The sequence below is a fragment of the Carassius carassius genome, chromosome 20 (assembly GCF_963082965.1).
Source record: "Carassius carassius chromosome 20, fCarCar2.1, whole genome shotgun sequence".
Classification (NCBI taxonomy): Eukaryota; Metazoa; Chordata; class Actinopteri; order Cypriniformes; family Cyprinidae; genus Carassius; species Carassius carassius.
In genome coordinates this window covers 26,523,918-26,548,131 of record NC_081774.1, presented here as the reverse complement: position 1 = coordinate 26,548,131, position 24,214 = coordinate 26,523,918, and the positions used below count along the sequence as shown (strand labels likewise).

The 24,214-nt window shown below is 36.9% G+C and overlaps 1 protein-coding gene across 2 annotated transcripts in view; it reads left to right on the top strand.

Annotated features, from left to right (window-relative positions):
- LOC132096750 (ZZ-type zinc finger-containing protein 3-like) overlaps positions 1-22,772 on the top strand; it is a 40,354-nt gene extending 17,582 nt beyond the window's left edge. For both annotated transcript variants that reach the window (XM_059502336.1, XM_059502337.1), the window contains exons 3-12: positions 1,174-1,312; positions 1,421-1,568; positions 2,258-2,385; positions 6,459-6,530; positions 6,782-6,883; positions 7,165-7,260; positions 8,916-9,065; positions 18,600-18,734; positions 19,148-19,248; positions 21,273-22,772. In XM_059502336.1, the coding sequence (XP_059358319.1) occupies positions 1,174-1,312; positions 1,421-1,568; positions 2,258-2,385; positions 6,459-6,530; positions 6,782-6,883; positions 7,165-7,260; positions 8,916-9,065; positions 18,600-18,734; positions 19,148-19,248; positions 21,273-21,417 (1,216 nt within the window). In that variant the 3' untranslated portion in view covers positions 21,418-22,772. The remainder of the gene's footprint in view (positions 1-1,173; positions 1,313-1,420; positions 1,569-2,257; positions 2,386-6,458; positions 6,531-6,781; positions 6,884-7,164; positions 7,261-8,915; positions 9,066-18,599; positions 18,735-19,147; positions 19,249-21,272) is intronic.
- The last annotated feature ends 1,442 nt before the right edge of the window (positions 22,773-24,214 follow it).

Genomic DNA, 24,214 nt, shown 5'->3' with positions numbered 1-24,214 from the left:
ATCTCCCGCTTAGAAGACCATCTTTGTCTAATTCGCACTTTTTTCTTATCTGCCTCTTTTTTTTCGTGTCCTATTTGTGGATCCTTTTTTCCTGAGGGTGTGCAGGGAAAAGGTCAAAGCTCTGTTATATTAGAGGCATACAATCTTTTTTTTTTTTTTTTTTGTGTGAGAGTTGAGATAATGAAATTGTTACGTAACATGAAGCTAAAAGAGAAAAATTGGGATTTTGGTTACACTTTATTTGAGTGCACTTGTTATATTTTAATTCTACAATTAAAGGGATAGTTCACCCAAAAATTAATTACTTAGCCTTATGCTGTTCCAAACCCGTAAGACCTTCGTTCATCTTCGGAATACAAATTAAGAGATGCGTGTGCATGTTAAACATAAACAACATTTGTTATCTTGTTTACTTTCTGGTTTACTCTCCAAAATGCCAGTAGACGGTAACTCTTTAAATTTAAATTATGTTATTATTATTGTTTTCTTTTGCACACAAAAAAATTTCTTGTAGCTTCGTAAAATTATGATAGAACCCCAAATGTCACATGGACTGCTTTACCGATGTCCTTGCTATGCTTCTATGTATTGATTGTGGTAACATCATTGCTGTCTATGGAGGGTCAGAGAGCTCTCAGATTCCATCAAAAATACCTTAATTTGTGTTTCGAAGATGAATAAAGGTATAACCCTTGAAGTACTGGATAATAATTAACAACTTAATGTAGGGTTAGAATTAAGATTAGGGTTGTTGCATGTAATTATGCAGAATTTTCTGTTATTACACGTGACAAAGGGATAACAATTGCAATATATCGTGAAACTACCATTTTAACTTTGATCTCCTTAGGCTGAATATAACTATTTGAACTTTAAAAACCTATCCCTAAAAGTGTTAAAAAATGAAAAATTAGTCCAACTATCTCTGGGTACCATCAGGAAACCCAGTTCCTGCATGTAGCGGTCAGTCAACACCTGCCCACGGTTTGGCCAACAGGAAATATTTCTGTTATAGGAATGTTTATAAGGACTTTTAGTGAAGTATGTGGTTGTGCTGCACTACATGTAAATAATGAATAACTGCTGAAAGTTTGATGTTTAAATACATAGCTTCAGCTGTTAATAATGTATAAAGCATTTCTGCCCTTCCCTCTCCTCTGTCCTCTACATTAGTTATCAGAGGTTGCTCCAGACCATCAGTGTACTGGAGGCCCAGCGAACCCAAGCCATCCTGGACCTGGAGACACTGGCACGGCATCAGAAGGAAGCCATGTCTGACCCCATCTCCTTTGTGGACCAGCTACAGAAACGGGTACAGAAGCTTTCTCTGGGACTTCCATTGGTATTGTCTGAAATACCTGCTACTTAGTCCTGCATTCTGGCTTATAAGCATGTTTTTTATCATCTGCTTTTATCACAGGTGGAGATGGGTCTGCCTCGGCCCCAGAGAGTAGTCCAGCTCCCAGAAATTGCATGGGACCAATACACCTCAGGCCGTGGCGACTTTGAAAGGGAGTTCTGTGACAAGAAGCGCAAAACACGACAGTTGCAGTTAATCTTTGACAAAGGTGTGTACCTTTTTGTGTCCGTGTATAATTCAAATTGCCCTCAGGTCCAATTTGGATATGGACCTAAAAATACCTTTTAAAATGCATTTAGCAATTTATCTGAAATGTCAGTATGGCTTTGTGCATTTCTCATAAAAAAAAAAAAGAAAAAAGAAAAAAAAGCAGTGATTTGGAAAAACTACAGTTTGATGGTTTAATGATGAAAAAGATGAAAACAATTGTATTGTAATTATAAAAAATACAATTATTGTTATTTATATAATTACTTTATACTATATATATATATATATATATATATATATATATATATATATATATATATATATATATATATATATATATATAATTTTTATTTATTTATTTTTGCTGGGAAATATTACAATATTGATAACTCTTTAATTTAGTAAATATCATCATAAAAATAATTGTTGTAGTTAATAAATAATAATTTATAGGCATATTGACCATCACACAAATGTTTGGCTAAATTTGCAGCCCTTCAAACAAGTAAAAAAAAAAAAAAAGAACAAAAAGAAAGAATACAATAAATTAATGCTTATTATTTATTTATTTATTTATTATTTTAATTACTTTAAAGATTTAGTAGACCCATTTGGGTATGTCTTTTCAATGGCAAATGCATGAACAGGAAGTATGCCGAAATTGAACTGCTAATTGTCTTTCTGTAGTGGGGTTGCCTGCTCGACCAAAAAGTCCTGTGGATTCCAAGAAGGAGGCTGACTCCTCATCTGTTTACTCCTCCTCCCTGCCATCAAGTGATGGTCCAGAACACAGCATGTCCAGTAGCAGAGCTCAGGTAAACTCAGATTAATTCTTTGTACTTCTCGTCATTTGTATTCTGTCACCATTTACAGCTGTCTTGACTATGAATCTGCATGCTGTGTTTTAAGGAAAACATGGGGTTGCAGATTCTCCTTTATGCTTTGCTTATTTTTTTCCTCATGACCTACAATTTCACCACGTTTCATCACACACCACTGCATCCGATAAATAATAAGATCAAGACCTAACATTTAACTTGACTTTGTTTCTTGTTATACATATGCTTGAGCCCTAGGACATGAACTCGAATGTGCTCTGCATGCACAATATTTTCCCTGAGAGCACAAGATCTCCATCCATATTCATTGTGCTGTAACACTTCAACAAAAATGCACTGCAAGCATGCTGATCACAAATAACAGTGTGTCCGTTTTATGGAAGTGCCATGTTCAGACAAACTAGCTTGCTTTCTGCAGTTTCACACCAGCCAGTTCAGCCTTTCTCTCTTGTTTAATATGTTCATGCATGCAGCACATGTAGCGAAAAGATGGTATCTATGGAAACCAGTGGGAGAAACCTTGTCGTCCTTTTGATATAGAGTGTATATGTGTTAAATAGATGAATAAAGGAATAAAGTATTTCCTTTGGTCTCTCAGTAGATCAGGAAACCTGAGCAGATCCACTATCTCATAATTAATGGTAAAATGTAAGTAGAGTTCATTATTGGTTCCAAAACGTGATTTTCCGCCAAAACCAGTATTGTATTTCATCGGTATTAAAAAGTAAATTTTTACGCAAAATGCGATACCCGCCGAGTTAAGCCCCGTTCACACCGCCAGTGACACAGCCACAGAGCGACATAATCCCATTCATTTTCAATGGAGACCTGGTGACTTCTGGCGACGGTGACCATTGACGACGGAATGTGGGCATGTCAAGCGATGCGAGTCCTATAAAAGATAAAAGTTCAGAATTCTTTGTTTATGCAAATAAGCAGCTAATTTCACGAGTGACAACCAGTGGGAGTGAAGTCAGTGGAGAGCACATGATTCATCTGCTGTAGTGGAGTGATACGTGGGTAAATATGCAACCAGTAGTGGGAATGTCTACTAGTGACCTCAATTGCCAGCGACAAGCGGTGTGAACAGGGCTTTATTCTGTCATGATTTCTCCCTTTTTTTCAAACTGCGACAAACGCTGGTCTCCCTTCTGTCCAAAATGCGATATATCCGCTCAACCAATCACAGCGCACCATTCCCCACACTCTAGACAGTAATGGCGGTGCTTTGAATACACCCGGCATCCTGGTTTTCCACATCTACTTTGTACTTTGTGTTCAACAAACAAGGGCTGCACGATAAATCGCACGTGATTGTCATGCGCATCTCGTTAGTAAAGCTGATTCTGTGATTAATAGTACCTACTGGTAAATCTCCATCACATGCTTTCAGATGGAGCTGCATTAATATTGAATATACAGAGCCAAAGATCACTGACAAGATACGCAATATCACATTCATTAGATGAATCGTATTCTTTTATGATTGCGATATTGTGTATCTTGACAGCGTTAGTGTTTTTATTAATGCCATTTATGTTTTTGCTAATAGAACATATAGCACTAGTCTACATCATTGTAACATGGCAAAGATGAATGCAGTTTTGGAAGTTGAATGTAAGGGAAATGTCATTTTAAAATTTCTATGGTCTAACGTGATTTTGTTGTTCATGACGACATTTTCTTTTATTGTTGTAATTAATTTATACCAAACAAGATGACACATTGAATTCATTTTGGGAGCGATGACTTATGAATGTATTTTTAGTCCAGTGCCTGTATATAAGATTTGTACTGACCAAGTTCAGAGGCTGTCATATGTGGATCAACTTAATATGTTGTTTATTTTCAACAGTTTCAATATTAAAAATAACTTGGTAACACTTTCTATGAAGCCCGTATTTATAATACATTTATAAGGTTATTCTTAAGGCATTATAATGAACCCATAATGCATTATTAAAAAAGTATAATATGTTGAATCATCTCATGAATATTCATATGAATAATTTTTATATATTGTAATATTTACTTATTTGTGGTTATAGCTTTTAAGACTATGAACATGTTGTATCCACTTTTAAAATAGAATATATTTCTCAAAGTTATAATGCATTATAAGTCTCATATCTTGCCATTTTTCTTATGCTACTTAAAGCGGTCAAAGACCACTTATACGTAGTAATAATTATAAAAAGAATAATAATATAGATATCGGATCAGATGAATGTGTAGTATGACACATTTGCTTCGAACTATTTTTAGTGTAATATCAGTTTGATTATTTTGATGGTACCCTTTAGAAAGCTGTTGAAGTAACTCTGCAACTACATGTCAACTAGCAGTCATTAGAGTATTAGTATGTCTGCTACTGTAAATATATGATATATAACACTTTATTTTAATGGTCAACCAACAGATAAACTGATTATAAGTGTCTTTGCAAGTATGTCAACTTATTGAGCATGTATTTGCAGTGTTGCTTATAGTGAAATGATTAAGGGGACCATCAAAATAAAATGTAACCATGTAAAACATTGCATTTATTTCATTTGGAATATTAAGCTCACATCAATTAATTAACATTAGCTCCACAGGAAACACTCAACATCTAACTACTCACAAGCTGTAGTAAGATACTGTGCAGATCTTAAATAAACAATGTCAAGATATGATAAAGTCCATTATACTGTAAATGAAGTAGATTTAATATGTTCACTGTGTGTTATAAATAATCATACTCTTAAACTTATGACAACAAATACATAAGTATTATGATGTATTATAATTGTTTTTGATTATTCATGTGTTGATATAACATATTATAAGTTTTATAATGTGTTATGCATTCATTATTATGCTTTAAAAATACCATTATAATGTATTATAAATACAGGCTTCATAGAAAGTGTTACCAATAACTTTAATATTGATTCAATAGATTTATTGAATTATTTATATATATATATATATATATATATAATAAATCTTTGAAAACCAAAATCTGGATTTACATTTTTAATGTTATTATAGACCTAAAGATACTATGTGAAAGTTTGAAACTGAAAATAGTAGTTTTAATCTTGCTACTTTCTTGGTAAAGAAAACACATTTTTATTCAAATTAATTAGAATGGACCGCGGTTCAGATTAAATCTGACAATGCATCTGTAATATGGTTTGCTATAAATAACACATAAAACAAAAGCTGAGACAACACAGACAGCTTCGGTTTCAGACAGTTTAATTTCTCTCCCTTTGAGTTAAAAACACAAATAAATGTACAGCCATTATACTCTGCATCGAAAACGTATATATGAATGTGCTGTTGCACCTCTGTTAACTTTAAGGGGTCGTATGATTAAAATTTTTCTTTTCTCTTTTGGACTGTTACAAGCTCTTGGTGCATAAAGAAGATCTGTAAAGTTGCAAAGACTAAAGTCTCAAATCCAAAGAGATATTCTTTAAAAATATTTATTAAAAAATAAATTAACCAGTTTTCTCAAATGGTTAGAACCATCGAATGCTAACATTGTCTTCTATAATGTACAACACACACATCTCTGCTAAAATCTCAGAAAAAGTAGTCTGGGGTTTAATTACCCTTTTTAAGAGCCAGAGGATGCGAGCTGGTGTGCGCAGTGCAAAGATTTGTGGGTGCACTCAACACTCAACACGCACAAATATTAAGCTTTCTCTGTCAAATATGCAATGCTATTTTACATTTGATTACTTATTCAAGTTCTGTACGTGTAAAGTAAATGTTACTGAAAAGCCCTGTTTATTCTATTTGTATCTTTAACCTGTTGTAGTTATTTGTGCTGTTGCTTGTAGTTAGATTATTCTTATTTTCTTCCTTTTTTATTTGACAGTATAGTTTTTGCCTAAACATAGCACATACTGAACCATACCGAACCCGTGATACAAACCGGAGCCTGATATATGTGTGTTTGTGTGTGTGTGTATATAGATATATATAGATATAGATAGATAGATATATGACCAGTGACGTCTTCTTAATGTTCTTTTTTTCTTTTCTGGTTTGGACAGATGATTAGAGGGAGGCTGTGCAACCAGAACAAACCTGACACCTTTAACCAGCTGTGGACTGTTGAAGAGCAGGTATGAATCCACCCAAGAGCTCTTAGTATTTATGAAATCCGAGCCTTTTATGAACAAACATCTGAGAAAACTTTAACGTCTAACAGTTGTAGCACTCTTAAAAAGCTACTTCTCCATTCAAATTATTGGACAGAAGCTAACTGTTGATAAACGCTTATTTATGATAGAATGTGCAGTTTAGTATTTTGTGTAGCTCTTGATCTGTTAGGTTTGGCAGTTTGCTCATTATATCTCGTATGTGAAATTTGTAGAAAAAGTTGGAGCAGCTGCTTTTGAAGTTTCCACCAGAGGAGGTCGAGTCTAAACGCTGGCAGAAGATCGCAGATGAACTTGGCAACAGGACCGCCAAACAGGTGTGTGTTCAGGCCCCGCTCTCACTGACACAGTCACACTCATCTTCTTTTGGCCTTGATGGACATTCAAATCTCTAGTCACCTTTTCAGTGCTCTCTAAAGCAGTCAGGCAATTAACATCCTTACAGCCCCATTTAATGGAGACTGTGTATAATTTAAAGATGGTTTTTCACTAATGGAACAGGAGTCTTAACCTCTAAAAGCTCTGGGTAGAAAGCTTAACCACTGGATACAGAGCCAACTCTTTTTGTATACTAAGTTTTTGTTCCTCTTCTTCACAGGTTGCTAGCAGGGTACAGAAATATTTCATAAAACTGACAAAAGCTGGTATTCCAGTACCAGGCAGAACACCCAATGTGTGCATGTACAGCAAAAAGGTAATTTGGTCTTTTAAAATGTATAATATACTGTAAAATATTTAGTCTGTATCTTATGTTCACCAAGTATTTTTTGATCAGAAATACAGTACAAATAGTAATATTGTTAAATATATAAATTTAAAACATCGGTTTTAATATATATTTAAAATGTAATATGTTTGTAACAGTTGTGCAATATTTTTGTGGAAACCAGTTTATCTCAAGATCTGTAGAAAATTTAAAAGAACAGTATTTATTTTAATTTATTTTTTCTTACAATGTAAATGTCTTTACTCAATTCAATGCATCTGTGCTGAATAAACACACACACACACACACGTTTGTTTTTGTGAAAAGTGGGGACATCCCATAGGCGTAATGGTTTTTATACTGTACAAACTGTATATTCTATGGCCCTACACCAACCCTACACCTAACCCTCACAGGAAACCTTGTGCATTTTTACTTTCTCAAAAAAACGAATTATATATGATTTATAAGCGTTTTGAAAAATGGGGACATGGGTTATGTCCTCATAAGTCACCCTCTCCTTGTAATACCTGTGTCATACCCATGTCATTATACAGAGTTGTGTCCTGCTATGTCATAAAAACTTGCACACACACACACACACACACACACACACACACACACACACACACACACACACACACACACCCATACATACATATCTGTGTGTGTGTGTGTGTGTGTGTGTGTGTTATATATATATATATACATATATATATATATATATATAAAACACACAAGGGTCACAGCTGGAGAATTGAAGAACATAGCTGAGTCTCTGGTTCTGAAAACCTTGACAAAAAAAATTGTCAAACAGAACCTACCTCACCACATGTTGTTTGGGAGGGTTTCAAGAAAAATTCTCCTAGCTCATCCAAAAACAAACTCAAGCATATTCATTTATCAGACACGACTGGAACTTCACATGGAATGGTTTTGGTGAACACAGAGATAAAAAGTACCCCATGTGTACAATGAATATGCTGCTGTATTTTTAATGTTGTGGACCTGTATTTTTGCTGGAGGTCCTGGACATCTTGTTTAGATACATGGCATCATGGATTCTATCAAATACCGACAGATAAAAAATCAGTAAGTGACTGACTCTGTTAGAAATCTTATAATGGGCCATGTTTAGATCTTCCAACTGTACAGTAATTCAAACACAAACCTCAAAAACAACACAGAAATGGGTCACTGAGCACAAAATCAAGCTTCTGCTACAGCCATTCCAGTCCTCTGACCTGAACCCTATGGAAAATGTGAGGAGTGAACTGAAGAGGAGAAGCACCGACATGAATCTAAAGGTTTTGGAGTGATTCTGGATGAAGGAATGGTCTCTAATCCCTTGTCAGGTGTTCTCTAACCTCATCAGGCATTATAGGAGAAAATTTAGACCTGTCAAACTGGCAAATGGAGGTTTCAAAAAGTATTGAATAAAAGGGGGCCATTAATTGTGGCCAATGTGGATTAGAGAAAACCTTTTATTTCATAATGATATTTCTCCCCATTTTAAATTCTTATTATCCAATGAAAGGATACATTTTTTGTGATTTTTTTTAAATAAAAGATCAAAGGGATTAACAATGCAGATCAACTTTCACAGCCTTTGTATAAGCTTCGACTGTTGTTTATAATTGCAGACCTCCAGTAAGCGACAGCACCACCTCAATAAGCACCTGTACAAGCCCTCGACGTTCCTCACCTCATACGAGCCGCCCGTCTACATGGATGATGAGGACGAACGGTCTCACTTCTTCAACAGCCTCCAGGATAATGGAGCGGATGATTCAGTCAGTACTTGTTAAGATTTCAGTTCAAATCCAACTAAATCTGAGGGCTCTCATTTGAGGGTGGCCAGTAATTGATCGGGTCACTAATCATCAGAGAAATGCATGTATGATTGAACCAGTGAGAGCCACAGCATTTTAACAGATCATATCCAAACTTAGTGATTTAGAACCTGAAAAGGGAAAAATAAATGGCAGCGGCTATTTGCATTGTGAAAATAATGAAAGAGGCTATTTATACTAAGTGCAAATAGTGATTAAATGCCATTTACTCTAAGCATTTTTTTCTTAGCGATAGATACTATTTACTAGGGGTGTAACGGTACGCAAAAATCACGGTTCGGTACGTACCTCAGTTTTAAAGTAACGGTTCGGTTCATTTTCGGTACAGTAAGGGAAAGAAATGCAAACATTAAACTGCAGGTTGTTTATCACTATTAACTTTTTTTTAACAATTTGTTTACCCTTTTTTTTAATACTTTTTAATAAAATATATATAAAATACTGCTGCAAAGTTCTACACTAAATAAAATACTCTCAGTCTCAAACCAGTATCATATAATAAAATATAATGAAAAATATAAATAAATAATTATGATTACAGTGCAGCATTACCAATCCCAGCTTGTAGGCCTGCTCATATTTAAAAAAAATATACAGTACAGACCAATATTTTGGACACACCTTCTCATGCAAAGAGTTTTCTTTATTTTCATGACTATGAAAATTGTAGAGTCACACTGAAGGCATCAAAACTATGAATTAACACATGTGGAATTATATATGGAATTATATACATAACAAAAAAGTGTGAAACAACTGAAAATATGTCATATTCTAGGTTCTTCAAAGTAGCCACCTTTTGCTTTGATTACTTCTTTGCACACTCTTGGCATTCTCTTGATGAGCTTCAAGAGGTAGTCACCTGAAATGGTCTTCCAACAGTCTTGAAGGAGTTCCCCGAGAGATGCTTAGCACTTGTTGGCCCTTTTGCCTTCTGTCTGCAGTCCAGCTCACCCCTAAACCATCTCGATTGGGTTCAGGTCCGGTGACTGTGGAGGCCTGGTCATCTGGCGCAGCACCCCATCACTCTCCTTCTTGGTCAAATAGCCCTTGATGCCTTCAGTGTGACTCTACAATTTTCATAGTCATGAAAATAAAGAAAACTCTTTGAATGAGAAGGTGTGTCCAAACTTTTGGTCTGTACTGTATATAACTTTTCCAAAGTGTAAAGTGCAGCATCAACAGTTTCAGTTTTTAGACCTGCTCAGATTTCGTTATTGCGTTGGACCGAATGGTATGGGATGAAATTGGACTCAAAATGATTAATTGAAGCATGCAAAAATATCAATGTACTACATCAATTTATACATGTATTCTACAAACCACAAACAAATGCCTCTTAATTTGATTAGGGATTAAATGATTGTGCAGCAATTTGTACATATACAGACATTTTTGCGAATAAAAATGTTCTGTTCTGCATTAATATATAATAAATTGCTCATGCAAAAAGGAATCTATGCATATGTGGATCGGGTGACACGCATGCATTAATTGACATCTAGTTCGAGTCGATCTTGTTCAGTTCATTTGGATTTTGAGACTTCACTTTCGCAGTTTTCAGCATTTCACGTCCCACTCACAAACAACTACTGACGAACAAAGCCCAGTGCAATTCATTAACATGTACACGATTTGACAAATTTGTGAATGTGCGTCACTACACTGAAACAAATGCTTTTCAATCGACTGCAGAGTTAAGGTTTACATTAATGTGCAGCATTTTGTTCAAATAGAGACATATATGTGAATACAAACGTTATAGTTTGTATTAAAATTATCACAATTTGTGCATGGAGGAATTAAAATGTGCATTTGTGGATCAGGCAACGTGCGTGCATTCATTCACGTCTCTTCTGAGTCGATTCTATTTGATTCATTTGAATTTTGAGATTTTCTTTCCGCCCTTTAAACCTTTCCCAATCCACACACACACAGCTCGTGATCCACGCGCAGCTGAGTCAAAGAGAAACATGACCACTAGATGTCACTACAGCCCCACTCACGTGCGCATTCTATTGTGGACAGTTTATGAATGTTACATTGGGTTTTCTTTGTTTCTTTTTGGTTTGGCTATTCTCCTCTGCCTGTAGAAATACAATCAAAATGTTTTATTGAACTTGTTCTAACTTAACTTGTCTTAAGACACAGAATACATTATATTAATTTGGCCAAACAAGAACTTCGTGACAATTACCAAGGTTTTTTTTCTGTAATTCAATGGCACGTTGTCAGTTTAATCCTTCCTTGTATTATTATTATTATTATTATTATTATTATTATTAGGGATGCACCGGTTGACCAGCCATAAATCGGAACCAGATGGTTTTTGATTAAAAAACGCGATCGACAATTGGACGGTTTTTGGTCTTTTTTCGGCCGATTTTTCCGGAAGTGCGCTCTCGTGCACAGACTACATTGTAATGGTTCGCTATGTCATTTGTGTGGAAGTGTTTCGAAATCTGTGCACAGGACACAGGCATGTCTGAGGCACAGATAGCAGGAAGCTATCAGCCGTTGGTGTACTGGCGCACAAATAAGAGCCCCTTTTCTGCGCGCACTTAAGCTGTACCGGTCATGGTACCGGTACGCGCCCTGAACACGAGTAGACCGTGAAGATATGTTCAGATCAACTTCTCACGTGTTGGATGAGAAACGAAACGGACTAAACTGTGACAAAACTGAAATGTTTTTTTTTTTTTTTTTGTGAAGTACAACTTGCATACACGGTTGAAAAGCCAGAAGTAAACGTCAGTTCTGCATTATTTTTATTTTACCTTGAAATTACATAGACTTAATTTGATTTAAAAATCACCTGCTGTAGCACACTCAAAAAAAGTTTCATTCATCCAATTAAATTTTTTTAGGGTAAGGATTCACATCTATATTTTTTTACTTGAGACAATAAATTATTTATTTTTCATTGGCTCAAGTAAAAAAATATAGATGTGAATCATTACCCTAATTTATTTATTTATTTTATTATTTTTTTATTGGATGAATGAAATACTTTTTGCATATTTGTTTTATTCGCAAACATTATTTGATTTTAACATTTTGGAATAATGTATTTATGTAGCATACTTTTATTTAGTCTAACTGGTAAAGACCTTTTTTATTTAAAAGCAAATTTAAAAACTAAAACAAATACTGAACGCTGATTTAGAAACATCTTATTGAATGTGTGTTGATTTTGTTGTTTGGATTGTAGAACTATGCAGTTATTGCCTTTTAATTTAAGGCCAGTTCTCTGTAGTTTCAACACAATTCAAAAACAAAAGCTAAATGCTGATGTCTGTAACATCTATGTTATTACTAAACTATTCTCTGAGTCATTGTCGGCTGCAAAGATGAAGTTGACTAATGAACTACTTTATTCTCGATATTTAAGTATTTTTATTCTCAATATTTTATTTCTACATTTTTCTGGATATTTAATGCGTTTAATCTCGCATTATAGGCTAATGACTTTATTCTGGAAAAGTTTTTTTTTTAATTATTATTGTTTGGCCCTATAATCTTCTTCTTTACTCTCTCATTTGGCCCGAATCCAAATGTTTCCATGTCACAATGTTGGCTACTTGAATTTGAATGCTACATACTATTATTTATGAGGCCTATGTAAACCAGGCTTTGTACTTAACCCGTTTTCCAAAAAAAAAAAACAAACAAACAAAAAATTTCGTGGTCTTCACATGAAAAAAATTGTCCTCTTCATGTGCTTGACTCGAGCTTAGGCAACATGGTTGTCACGAAGTTCTTGTTTGGCCAAATTAATATAAGATATTCTCTGTCTTAAGTAGGGCTGTGCGATATGGACAAAAAAAAACCTATCACGATTTTTTGATCAATTTTGCGATTTCGATTTTAATCACGATTTTCACACACACAGACATGCTTTACAGTAATAAATGCATTCAGTATAAATTTTAAACATATTTCCAAAAGAAAACCAATGAGAGCTTTATCAAATGTCTCTAGAACAGACATAAGTCAAAATAATCACTAACAAAATGTCTTGACATATGGAAAATAAATAAATAAAATAAAACGTGTTCAGGGATTTGTTTTCTTCTTTTTTTGCCATGCATTGGTCATAAAGCTCACTGTAGTGGTGCCTCAGGTGTTATATGTTTTTCCCAATATATTTATTGCCCAAGGGTCACACGTACTCAATCTGCAGTGTGTATACAGTAAGTCATGTGTACGTGGTTCAGAAGCAGCAAAGAGATTGCATTATTGTAACGCGAAAGCACATTCGTGGCCTAATGGTTAGAGAGTCGTACTCCCAATCGAAAGGCCACGACGGGGAAGTCGTGGCCTAATGGTTAGAGAGTCGGACTCCCAATCGAAAGGTTGTGAGTTCGAGTCCCGGGCCGGCAGGAATTGTGGTAGGGGGGAGTGCATGTACAGTTCTCTCTCCACCCTCAATACCACGACTTAGGTGCCCTTGAGCAAGGCATCGAACCCACAACTGCTCCCCGGGCGCCGCAGCATAAATGGCTGCCCACTGCTCCGGGTGTGTGCTCACAGTGTGTGTGTGTGTGTTCACTGCTCTGTGTGTGTGCATTTCGGATGGGTTAAATGCAGAGCACAAATTCTGAGTATGGGTCACCATACTTGGCTGAATGTCACTTCACTTTCACTTTCACTTTCATTAATATAATGCGCAAGCGCGAATCTATCCACTCGCACCAGTGATGCACGGGTCAATGTATTAATAACCCGCACCCGACCAACGTTTCCAACTAACCCGCCCGCAACTTGGACCGCATTTTTAAAAAGCAGTAAATGCTCATCGTAGCGTCATTTGGCAATAGGAACGTAGGCAAAACTAACTAGGCAAAAAAACAAAAAGAAAAAATTAATATATTATAATTTAAAATAGTCTAGTCTGGCTATGTCTATTTGTATGTTTCTGCAAGGTCAGCAGACATTGAGGCTCGGGTTTGTTCCGATCAGAGCTCGTGAGCGGAGAGCGCATTTCTGAATATCGCGATCCGCTCGCTCATTCCGTGGGGTCTCGCTCAACCCAGAATGGCCTATTGGTTCGAAAATATGCAAGGAATCATTTTATTGTTTAGAAATAAACTGGTGTTTTCTGTGTTGCTGCAAAGATTAAGTTGACGATGCAGACTCGCCATGAACGCCAGAGAGAAATGCACATTTCATATAGATTACATCATCAGAGAGTAGCCCATTTATTTTGGTTTGAATATTTTCGTTAAGAAGACATTTCAAGCTTTCTGTAATGTATAGCCTATATTTCTCAAATCTGTGAGGCACACGCTGAGTTTAGTTCACATGCAATGCAAGTGATCGTGCCGGCGCCTTATTACATTGTCTGCTAGGCTATATATTTGCTTCTTATTTATTAAATACAGGCAACTGATTGATAAAACATTGATCAAAATTAAGATACAATTTATACAAAACGAAAATATTTTAAAAAGAGTTTTCTATAAAACAAAACTTAATGAAGTCGTCAAAATCATGTTTTACCAAAAACAGCGACGTTGCTCCCCATGCAGTCTTCTTTGCCGCCTCCATCTCTACGTGCACACTGAGCTCGTGCGTCATCTTCATGCCAGTTATTCAGCCAATAATGTGTAGGCCTATGTATTTAAAAAATGTGTCTAGTACTATATAAATGACAAAGGTTTAATTGGCATTTTTATTTCAAAGGACCCGACCGACTGCGACCCGAATTTCATTAAAAATATTATTGGATGACTTGTAACCGCGGGCGACCGCAGGCACCCGCTCATTTTGGATCAACCCGTGCATCACTGACTCGCACACAGATTTCCTTTGCTCTGTTAACAAAACCAGATGCGCGTGCTCAGATCATAGACTGTATAAGGCTCAGATATATGCTGCCTTACAACGTGTCTCCTCTCGCTCAGCCTGCGTCCTGTGCACTCACAACTCTCTCTGTGCTCACGCGCAAGATATTAAATCTTTTCGCACCTTTCTATTTGTAACCTTTTCTGTTTTCATCTTTTTACTGCGTGCAGTGTGAATGTTCTGTTCCATTAACATGGGCTCGAAAAAAAAAAAGGCTACGCATCACAGACAGAGTGTGTGAACCTGGAGTTAGCCATATGCCCAGTCTGCTCTGTTCTCGCGCTCCACTTAGGTGCGCTGCATCCTGATTGGTTCAGATAACATACTGCGGGAGGTCGGGGCCGCAGAAAATCGTGCTATAAAGCGATTTAGAAATCGCACACACTCAAATCGCGATTTTATTTTGATTTCGATTAATCGCACAGCCCTAGTCTTATGACAAGTTAAGTTAGAACAAGTTCAAAAAATGTTTTTATTGTATTTCTGCGCGTGGATCACGAGCTGTGTGTGTGTGGATTGGGAAAGGTTTAAAGGGCGGAAAGAAAGTCTCAAAATTCAAATGAATCAAATAGAATCGACGTGAATGAATGCACGCGCGTTGTCTGATCCACAAATGCACATTTTAATCCGTACATGCACAAATTATGAAAATTTTAATACAAATTATAACGTTTGTATTCGCACATTCGCAAATTTTTCAAATCGTGTACATGTTAATAAATTGCACTGGGCCTTGTTCGTCAGTAGTTGTGTGTGTGTGGGATGTGAAATGCTGAAAACTGCGAAAATGAAGTCTCAAAATCCAAATGAACTGAACCAGATCGACTCGAACTAGATGTCAATTAATGTTAACGTAACAGAAAGCGCTCTGTTCAGGGATGCTGAGTTTTGACACATGAGCTCACGCTGTTTAAGCCCCCTGTGACGTATGACGCTGTCTCGTGTTGCCGGTTTTCAGGTGCTAGAAATTAAGTGAAATTAACCAAAATTTCCCAAACCTGTTTTATGAACGATATAGGAAGTGAAAATGAAATGCTGACGCGATGCACAGCGTTAATTGCATGTTCATAGTGCAGCACAGACTTGTGAACATGAGGCGGAGGCCGGTAGTATATAATAGTACTTATATAAACGTATATATAAAGGCCCGTTTGGTATTGTACTATTGTCTGTTTGCTCTGTTTCACCAACCTAGTAGTTCCAAACAGACGTTTCTCTTAGCAACAAACAGTACAGTGACGTTTCTTTACCGACTGAATCTTTGAGAAACGATTCATGACCCATTCATGAAGACCGTCATTTTCTTCATTCCTAAATAAGAGTTTTGAATGAATCGTTTGATAGAGTGACTCCAATGATTCACTCATTAAGATTGTTATTTGCTGCCATCTGCTGGTGGTAATAGTTTAATTTTTAAAGCATCTTACCTTTCCTCTTTCTATTCTAAATTGTATTTATTTTAAAACATTAAATTTGTTGCGTTATTTATACAATTGTGATATACTGTTCGTTGATATTTTATTAAAACACTAGATTATTACTAGTGGTTTTTTTATTAAATAAGGAACATTAATTAACACAAGGAAGGAACATCCTGTAAAAATTCAGCTGTTCAAAAAAAGAATGTGTCTCCTTCCTTTCCATGACTTGCAAGAAAATAATGGAGAGAAGTCCCCTAATGTACCCAGCTGTGTGGCACTTGAGCTCCCTTGACCCTGTGATCATGGTTGCAAACAGAGATAATTCAAGAGAAATGTTTCAAAAACTCTTGCAAGTTTTGCTCAATGCTGGTTGGTATACTGCACCTCAGTGTGATGAGGTTCTTGCAGTACAAAATGTTTTTAATACACGTCTACACACACCATAAAGCAGAATTCCAAAATTTAGCTTACACTTCCAGGTTGGACAAGTTTCGAAACCAAGCATTGAAACCATGCAGAAAGAGGCAGATGAAATGGCCGTCAGGGCAGAGAGAAAGCATGACTTCACCTTACTGACAAAATCAAATGCCTATCGAAAAAGTGCCGCAGACAAAAGTGAGGAGGTAACAGCTCTAAAACAAAGCTTGGAAAAGTTGCAAGAGAGTTTGAGCCAACTCAAACAATAAAATAAATGCACAAGGTTACTGTGGAGCTTAATGCAGTAAATATTTTTGACAGACATTTATTTGTTTACTTTTATTTCTTTGGAGACTGCAGTTGGGGGAAGAGGGAAGGGGAAGCTTAACAAGAATGGCCTAGGCAGTCGTTATAATGTGTTTATTAAAATAAAGTGTAGAGTTTACCTTCATACGTGTGTCTGTGTGTGTGTGTGTGTGTGTGTGTGTGTATTTGGTGCACTTCTGATTTTATAGTTGGGTTATAGCCATAAATTGTATGCTTTTTTTAAGAGAGGAATATATTACTTTAGGCGTGATTATGTGATCCTTATATTTTATTCCCATCATCATGAAATTTGAAATGTCCTGGAAAATGATCTCTGAAAAAGAGTGGGAACCCTGATTGGTGGTCGGAGTTAGTGTAAATAGCCTCTGCCAACAAGATGGGCTTTTTCCACTTAGTGTAAATAGACCCTCCAAAAATAAACACCTGAAATCAGTTGATGAAAAATACTTACTGTTTTTTGAAAGCCATTTTGTTTCCTTTCTTCCCCTCTGGCAAACATTTGTTGGCCTTTCTCAAACAGGAAATCCTTTAAAGACCGCAAACTGGCATTTCCACAGTTGGGATTTGCTTGATCATTTGATAATGATGAGCTGCCTTCTGACAGACACTGCTGCCAAAATCATTAGAGATGACTCGGATGTTTGCGTCGTCTCAGCTGAACTGTGCTAAGAGGGCTGTGTGTTGAGTGACTTTGAACTGACTGCAGTGGCTTGACATTTTCTCTGTCTCCGATATGTAACCTTTATGTGACACCAGTCAGCAGGCCCTGCAGAGAACATAACCATTCGCACATTGCCAAGCATCAGCGAACCTCACATGAACCAAATATAGACTTACTACAAATCATGGCATCACAGGGCGTATGTAAAGCCTGCATGGAAATATTGGGAATGGAGCTTTTCTTGTCAACAAACTAAACCCATTTTAATTGTCATTATCACATTGAAGTTTTGATTTTTATTTTATTGTGGTGTTCATTCAATCTTATGGACCCCAAACTTTTATTTATACAGTACTTTTTATTTATGCTGTTTGAATATTATTTTCACACCATCAATTAATTTCTCTGTTGTTACTACCTGACAGTAACACAACTATTTTCAAAGGATTTGTCTTGGCAAATATATTATAATTATTTGAGAAAAATGTGTCTAATGATACTTTCAATAATAATTATATATAAAAATATTATATAAATAATAATAATAATAATAATAATACAAAAAATATATATATTTAATATAATAATTTTTATTTTATTTTTTTTATGTTGTGACAAAAAATAAGGGGAGAACAAGAGTCAGGAAATATCGACCGACCCTAACAAAAACAAACATTGGGTCATTGAAGTATAATATTCCAGAGTTTGTAAAGATTATATTTTGTGCTATTAATTTTGTAGCAGTGACACCTGATGTGGTGAAGAGTGTTGTACTGTTCTGACCCTGCTGTGATGTTTCAGGACGAGGAAGGGGTTCCAGTGGAGCTGAGGCACCTGCCGGAGTATAAGGAGCTACTGGAGCTGAAGAAACTCAAGAAACAGAAAATACAGGAGATCCAGGCTGAGAGCGCTCTTATGCAGCACGTTGGCTACAAGGTACACACTTTTACCTGCTTATTTCCACTGTGATGTCTCTCTGATTCTCAAAAATACATATCAGGTCATCATTTAATCCCTCTTGTGGTGTTCCAAACTTGTATGACTGACTTGTGTGGAACACAGAAGATGCTATTTTGAAGAATTCTGAAAATATTTTTGTTCATTCTGCCCCTCAGGCTTTCATTGTATGAACAAAAACACTGAAACATCTTTAAAAATATCATGTTCCACAGAAGAAAGTCCTACAGATATAGAAAATGTCTTTTTTCCCTCTTTTTTGTGAACTATCCCTTTAACTTAATATTGTGGCTTAACCAGACGTGATGCAACAAAGCGACAAGTGATAAAGGCCATCTCTTAGACAGCTGTTTCCTGATCTTTGTCAATGTTTGCATGTAATTCTCCCTCAGTGTGATATGTGTGGCATGGAGCCCATTCAGGGTGTACGGTGGCACTGTCAGGACTGTCCTCAGAACAACGCTGTGGACTTCTGTAGTTCCTGCTCTGACTGGTGAGTGGAGCTGGGCTTTTACCACTTGTTGCAACATTGTGGTGTTAATGTAAAGACCGTTAACTCATAAATACAGTCTTTTTGTCCTTTTGAAATCAGAGCCCTTTTGAAGTTTATCCCAAAAATATGTTTGTTATATCACTGAATACAAGACAGTTTTATGACCTCAAATATCATAAAAGCTGTTTTTTTTTTAAAGACGTGCTTGGACTTTATTCACACATGCACCCAAGTACATTTTACAGTTCTTGCACATCTATTTTTAATTGCAAATGTGAGTGAAATGCTCACACAGTTAAACCTTGCTGTTACATCTCTGATGTAATTTTTTGTCTAGGGATTAATAGAGGTAACCTTAAGTTGACATAGTAAAGAAATAAGCCAGGGAAATAAGTAGCAATGAAACACATGACACGAAAATGCACTATGAGAAATAGTTATTGCCCCCAAGTTAAACAAACAAAAAAGAAGGGAAGTTAAAGTGGTGCTTAAATCATAAAATAAAAGATAAGAAAAATACCACTAACTAAATCCCCAAACCCCTAAACTATTAAATAAACAAAGTTACAAGAAAAGCACACACAACTAAACTAGTGTGTCTAATACATCCAAGATCCCTACGTGCAGATGAAAGTGATGTGACCCATACTCAGAATTCGTGCTCTGCGTTTAACCCATCAAGTGTGCACACACACACACACACACACACTGTGAACACACACCCAGAGCAGTGGGCAGCCATTTATGCTGGGGCGCCCGGGGAGCAGTTGGGGGTACTGTGCCTTGCTCAAGGGCACCTCAGTCAGTATTGAAGGTGGAGAGGGTGCTGTACATTCACTCCCCCCACCTACAATTCCTGCCGGCCCGAGACTCGAACTCACAACCCTTGGATTGCAAGTCCAACACTCTAACCGTTAGGCCACGACTCCCCCCAGGTATGTAGGGGGAACTTCCCTTTAGTATGTCAAGTGACTTACTAAACTCTTCCACTCCTTCCTTGTCTTCCAAACAGTTTGCACAGCAGCATAGCCACAAGTGCACACAGCAGTCACAACAGAAAATGTCACACTCTCTTCCCGCTGACGTTCTCCTTTTAAACCTCTCGGACAAGAGCGTAATTGGCGGAGGAAAGAAAAATAAAATAAAAATAAAGCAGACTTGACTTGAAATGTGATGTCCTTAATTAACTAATTATGAATGACAGCAAAGATAGCCAATAGAATCCAAGGAAGACGGTACCTAAGAGCATGAGAGTGAGAACCAGGAAGAGACAAAAAAAAAATAACATGTACGACACAAAAGGTCATGGACCATAACACTTGCTTAAATGGAATCTAATGTGCATCATTTAAATGTAGGGTAGGCGATTTCGGAAAGGCTAGCAATCGCAAGTTAGCTTTGAATGCAAGATTCCCAGCCTCCTTGCAGAATCGCTCTGCAAAGCTACGCCTCCTCCAAAACACTGAATGCGCTCTGTCAGTCATGTCTGTGCAAGCTGGGTGTGCAGAGGTATGCAAATGCATATTTTGACAAGCAGGTAGGGCAGCCTATCGTAATGTTCGGACCTAACATTTTGATTGGACGTCCAATCATTTTATTGTCCTATGCCTTACACAGCTGATAAATAAATAAATATAAATAAATTTAGACCACTTAATTTAGCAATTGCTATCGAGATGTCAAGAGACTTTAAACTAGCATAACAAAATATGTTTTTGATCCAGATTACCTACCCTGCCTTTAATAAACTGAATTCTTTTTTTGAGGCCTTATCAAAAATGTTAAGCATTAGAGAAAGAAAGATACTCGTCATTCATCCTTTCAATGACTTTTCAAAGAATGTTTTATTTGAAATTCTTGACAGAAGAAAATCTCCTCAATCTAAGGGGGGGGGGGGGGGGGGTTGTTTTGTTTTTTTTAGTTTAGTTTATCTACAATATAACCACATGTTCCCATTCTGTTTAACTTGAAATGTTGGTCAGTTGTCTTGTCCTAACCAGTCACCTTTCTGTTTGCCCCTTCAGTCCGTTCAAAACAGAGACCCACAAGCCCACACACAGACTGGAGCCAGTCTGCCAGGCCGAAACCTTCCTGGACAAAGACTACTGCTTACCGCAGAGCACAGGCTACAACTACCTGGACCCCAACTACTTCCCTGCCAACAGATGACAGGGACAAGCTCCAGCGCTTGTATCCAGGGCTGGGCCGCAGCCCCCAGGGCATTCTGTGCATGGCTCCATCATCCAAGTCAAAGAAATGCATACGTTTGGGCGAGAGGGTACCACAGATGGGCCGCACCTCGACCCGACCTGCTGCCGTAGGGAGGTGGGGTGGGGGAGGGTTCGTGGGAGGGAGGGGCCAACACCCTGCTGTGATTGTCAAACCTTACCAGGTCTCGTCAAGTAACACTATCTCAAATCAAAAGAAACGAGAGGAAAGAACGAACAAAAGAAAAAGGCACACTGACATTCCCAATCCCAGGACATTTAAAAGGCAAACCCGACGCCTCCCTTTGTTCCACCGTTTTAGTGACGGGCGTCAGTGACGCACCTCTTGGAGGCGGGAGCAGGGTTGGGCTCGCGTTAAAGTGCAAAATGTCGTCTGTAGTTGAAGTATTTATAAGTGAAACTTTGTGTGTGAGCTCTTTTCGTGAGGCAGGATTACAAGGAAAGGAACTTGGTGCTGAGACTGTCGTCTTTGATTCATACCAGGTTTTTTAACCAATCGAGGAGGTTCATTCACAACTCCGACATTCTAGACGGGGGTTAAAAACAATAACAAAAAAACACAAATCCCGGCTGACCGACCCCATACGTGTCTCTTGCCATGGGCTACCATTTTCACTAGAAGCTGCTCTTTGTTTCCTCTTACGACAGTTCCATGATGTTGTCACTTTATTTACGTTAATTTCTTGTTTTTGAAATTACGCCGAAAAAAAAAAAAAAGCCACTCCACTTAACCCAATAGGTTCCCAAACCTGGAAGCACTACAGCACGGAGAAGACCAGCTGAGATCCGGAAGGCGTTATAGCGCGCGCTCTGCGCTCGTGGAGAGCTTTCTTTTCTTTTCTCAATGTGTACTGTTGTTGATCATGTGGAGTATTCAGATATATGGTGAAAAGTAGCCAGTGGTAGTTGCCGTGTGCCATTTTTTTTTTCTTCCCTGTCCAGTTGATTCTAACCTGGCCACTTGTTTTAGAAGAAGAAAATAAAGAGCTTGTGGCACGTTTGCCCTCTGTGAAAAACTGCCCAAACATCATCACGCCTTTATATCCCTCTAATTTTTCCAGTTTCCTCACGGGCCATAAAAATATTGTATTTTTATGAATCTATTTAAAAGACGAAGAATAACGAAATCGAGCTGGTGGTAGTCGTCGCACGTGCGCTGAACTCCCACTTTATTTTATACACATGCATTTTGTTGTGCTTTGAGTAGACCATTTTGTATTGGGTTCTGTTCTGTTCACCTCCCCTCCCTTGACCCGCTTCAGTATCTGTGTATAACAGTCTGTTCTTAAATAATGTTAGATGAGAACTGTGGAAATAAAAGTATGTGAAAAATCTTTCTACACTACATGACTCTGGTATTATGATTTATCTTTCTGATTTATTTCAGTACTTAAGCTCTGAAGTTTGATATAAGGACAGATTAATAAGGTTTGTTTGTGGCATGTTTATTTTTTAGGGTTGAGAATCTGTCATACTTCAGCCACCAGAGGGTGGTGGGTTACTGTGAATGCTACAGTCCACTCGTGTCTGATATGAAGTGACATTTTCATTGTATTACAGTTATTAATCTGTACGTAAAGAAATCAGAATATTCACGTTAGTCATAGGAAATAACTATTCTCTGATAGTGGTCGACTGACAGTGACTTGAAGAACAATGGATGGCAGATACTGGTGATATCATGCTATTTAATATAAAGCTGCATTCAATAGTTTCCTGCTAATTTCAAAGGTTTTACACATTAATAAATTGTGACATGCACTGGCTTGAGATGAAGAGTGTGCTCAGAGTCTTCTATAAAAAGTTTATTCTTAATTATATATGATTGCGGGTCACCACCGTCAGTGTATTTTGCTATACTGAAATGTTTCACTGAACATTGGAGTATTTCATAACACTAACACTAAACTGATTGGATGGTTGGATCTCATGTGAGTGACCGTTTGCTGGAAGGTACACAAAAATGTACTTAAGTAATAGTAACAATACTGTATAGTATTGATGTTTTCATATGACAGGCTTTACAAAAGTGGCTTATTTTGGTGCTGCTATAGAAAACCTCTTGCAACACAATTTATTTTCCACCTTCAATGATTTGGACTTTGACCTTCATACCCACACATACTGTTAAAGGAGCAGTTCACGCAAATATGTAAATTTGCTGAGAATGTAAAACATACAAACCCCGCAGGCCGTCCAAGATATAGAGCTTGTTAAAAAAAAAAAAAAAAAAACACATTATTGTTTAACAATGGATCCTCTGCAGAGAATGGGTGCCGTCAGAATGAGAGTCCACATAGATCATAAAAACGTCACAATTATCCACAGCATGAAGCAAGAAAACATGAAAAGCGATGTAAATGAACAAATCTATCAAGGCATTTTAACTTTAAAGCATTACTCCTGATCAAAACACGAGTCAATAATGCTTCCTCCACTAAAAAAGTTCATCATGTTGTCCTTTCAAATCAAAATCTGCTCTTAACTGTTTTGGATTATCTTTGTTTGTAAACAGTGCTTGATCTGTGCATATTTCTCTCCTGATTCAGACTACAACTTTTTCACTAAAGAAAAGAATATTATGAGTAGAGGACTCATATTTTTTGCCGTAAACTATTTTCAAGCATGCAGCTTTTTCACTTCACAAGACACTCATTTATTAAATGGAATTGTGTGGATTATTGTGTTGTTTTATGTTTTAATCAGCTATTTGAACTTTCATTCTGATGGCACCCATT